This window comes from Sarcophilus harrisii, chromosome 3, assembly GCF_902635505.1.
Source record: "Sarcophilus harrisii chromosome 3, mSarHar1.11, whole genome shotgun sequence".
Classification (NCBI taxonomy): domain Eukaryota; kingdom Metazoa; phylum Chordata; class Mammalia; order Dasyuromorphia; family Dasyuridae; genus Sarcophilus; species Sarcophilus harrisii.
This window is the reverse complement of record NC_045428.1, coordinates 531789861-531793010: the sequence shown is the minus strand read 5'-3', so window position 1 is coordinate 531793010 and position 3150 is coordinate 531789861. Positions and strand designations below refer to the sequence as shown.

The 3150-nt window shown below is 37.8% G+C and overlaps 1 protein-coding gene across 1 annotated transcript; it reads left to right on the top strand.

Moving 5' to 3' along the window:
* Positions 1-356: 356 nt before the first annotated feature.
* On the top strand, positions 357-1351 carry LOC100914458 (olfactory receptor 52K1-like). Its single transcript, XM_023499747.2, has one exon. It carries the CDS (start codon positions 398-400, stop codon positions 1343-1345), a length of 948 nt encoding a protein of 315 aa, XP_023355515.1. The 5' UTR covers positions 357-397; the 3' UTR covers positions 1346-1351.
* Positions 1352-3150: the final 1799 nt, after the last annotated feature.

Below are 3150 nucleotides of genomic sequence, written 5' to 3'. Positions count from 1 at the left end.
CAATTAAATGATTAACTGGTTTAAACCCATTTGAAAAACAGATCTGCCAAAAAAGAAGTCATTTCTCAAGATCTATCTTGCTACCATTAACATAGAAATTTTTTTACATGACTGCACAGTTATAATCTATGCCATTTCAGAAATTATTTGCCATTTCAGAAAAAGAGTAGGGAAAAGAGGATACAGAGAATTTGGAACTCAATTTTTAAAATAAATGTTAAAAATTGTTTTCAAATGAAATTGGAAAAAATAAAATATTTTTAAAACATTTATCTTGGTATACTTTGCCCAATAATATTTAAGTTTCTTACATTTACCTTCAGGACTATCAGATAAAGGGACGTGGGGACTCTGTCTCCTCCCTCACCCCAGAGTTTTCTGGCCAGTCCTAGCAAGGATGTCAGGGGGGAATGTGACCTTCAACATCTCTTACACCAGCTTCTTCTTATTGGGCTTCCCAGGACTAAAGGAATCAAGGTCCCTTCTGATCCTCCCATTTCTCTTTCTCTATATGGTGATCCTCTCAGTCAATGGCCTAATCGTCTATACTGTGACCACACAGAGGAGCCTTCATCAACCCATGTATGTACTCATCAGCCTACTCCTGGTCATCAATATCTGCACTGCTACCACTGTGGTCCCTCCCATGCTCTTCAGTTTCTCCATCCATTTCAATCACATCTCTTTGGCTTGTTGCCTTGTCCAGATGTTCTTCATCTATTTTCTACTTCTTTTTGATTGCAATATCCTTTTAATCATGGCTCTGGACCGTTATGTTGCCATCTGTTACCCTCTGCGCTATACAGAGATCATGACAAACCAGGTATTAGCAGGAATGGTAGGGGTAGCTGCCAGCAGGAGTGTGGGCATGGTGGCCCCTGTGGTGATTCTGGCTGCAAGAGTTCAATTTTGCCGCTCCAATGTGATCCGTCACTTCACCTGTGAGCACATGGCCTTGATGAAGCTGTCCTGTGGAGACATCTCACTAAATAAGTCTGTAGGACTTGCCCTCCGTGTTTTTAATAGGATCCTGGATTTGCTTCTCCTAGCCATCTCTTATACACGCATCATCCATGCTGCCTTTAGGATTTCCTCAGGAGGTGCCCGCTCAAAAGCTCTTCACACATGTGGATCACACTTGCTTGTCATCTTCACTGTGTATGGCTCCACTTTGTCCTCTTCGATTGTGTATCGTGTGGCCCGCACTGCCTCTCAGGATGTACACAACTTGATCAGTGCCTTCTATTTGCTGATTCCCAGCCTTGTCAATCCTGTCATATATGGGGCCAGAACCAAAGAGATCAGGCAACATTTAGCAAAGTTGTTCCAGAGGGTAGAGCCATGAATAACCACACACACACACACACACACACACACACACACGTACACACAACCTAAAAAGGGACCTTCCAGACTGACTATTTTTGGAATCTTTGGAGAGGGATTAAAGTGGAGAAAATCCTCATAAAAGACTCATGGTGAATTTCCAACTTAAGTCTGGGAGAAAATCGGAGTTGAATGACAATGATTACAATAGAAGTTCAGTCAGAAAGTAACAATATACTTAGGTTATCAACTCATATTCTAAAATCACATTCATGATTTCTGAAGACATCCACTCCCAGCTCTTCCTACACTAGCACTCTCTACAGCATCCCCAACTAGTGGTTACCTAGTATCCACCTGACTCCCACTCATGCTCACTCCAGTTTTATACAACTTCAGTTGCTGGAAAGTTTTCCCTTAGAACAAACCAAAGGTAACCTTTCTGCTTCTTCTCCCCATTACTTCTAGTTCTATCCAAAGGGCCATGATAAAAAAATTCTAATTCTTCTATCACAATAGTCTTTTTTGTAACTAGCATAGTTAGTTAGCAATCATTAGGTCTCTCTGATTCATTTCATCTCCAGATTAAATGTCCTCACTTCCTTCAACATCTCTTTTGTATGGCCTGGGCTTTAGTTTTCTCAACAACCTAGATGCCATCCATTAAATGACCTGCAGTTTTTCAGTGTCTTTCCTTAAACAACATGGCTAGGATTGAAGCTCACACTCCAGATGTGATCTGTCAAGGGCAGTGACAAGTGATTTTCACCTCCCTCATTGTACTCTATCCTTCTATTTTAACTTAAAATCACTTTAACATTTGTGTCTTCCATGTCATCTCTTTATTATCTACTAAAACCCCCAAGTTTTATTTCTTATGGTCCAGTGGAAAGAGTATTTGATCTATATTCAGAAGACCTGGTTTCAAATCCTTGGTTTGTTAATAACTTCCTATGCAAATTATTTACCCTCCCTGTGCCTCAGATCTTCATATGTACAAAAATAAGGTTAAATAAAATCTCCTTCCAATTCTTTTTCCATTTTTAAATACTAATTTATTTTTTCCAAAATGTGAAGACAATTTTTCACTTTTTTTTTTTTTTTTTTTTTTTTTTTTTTTTTTTTTTTTTTTTTTTTTTTTTTTTTGCTGAGGCAATTGGGGTTAAAGTGACTTGACCACGGTCACACAGCTAGGAAGTATCAAGTGTCTGGGGCCACATTTGACTCAGGTCCTACTGACTTCAGGGCTGATGCTCTATCCACTGCGCCACCTAGTGCATTAATTTTTTGAATAAAATTTTGAGTTCTATATTTTTCCTTCACGTTTTCCTTCCCCATTTCCCACGAGAGTAAATAATTTGATATATGAAATATATGTATGCAATAATGTAAACCTATTTTGGTAATAGTGATGCTTTGAAAGAAAAAACAGTTTACAAAAGGAAAAATAAGTACCAAAAGAATGAAAACTGAATGCTTTAATTTGTATTCAGATGCTACCGCTTCTTTCTCTGGATATAGATAACATTTTCCATCATGAGTCTTTTGGAATTTTTTTGGATCATTGTATTGCTGAGAAGAGCTAAGTCTATTATAGTTGATCATTGCACAATGTTACTGTTACAGTGTACAATGTTGTATGGGTACCGCTTACTACACTTTGTATCAGTTCATGTAAATCTTTCCAGGTTTTTCTGAAATCTACTTACTTATTTTTTAATAGCATAATAGTATTGCTACATTTATATACCACAATTTGTTCAGCTTTTCCCCAAATCAAATCATTCCCTTAATTTCTAATTCTTTGCTACCACAAAAAGAGCT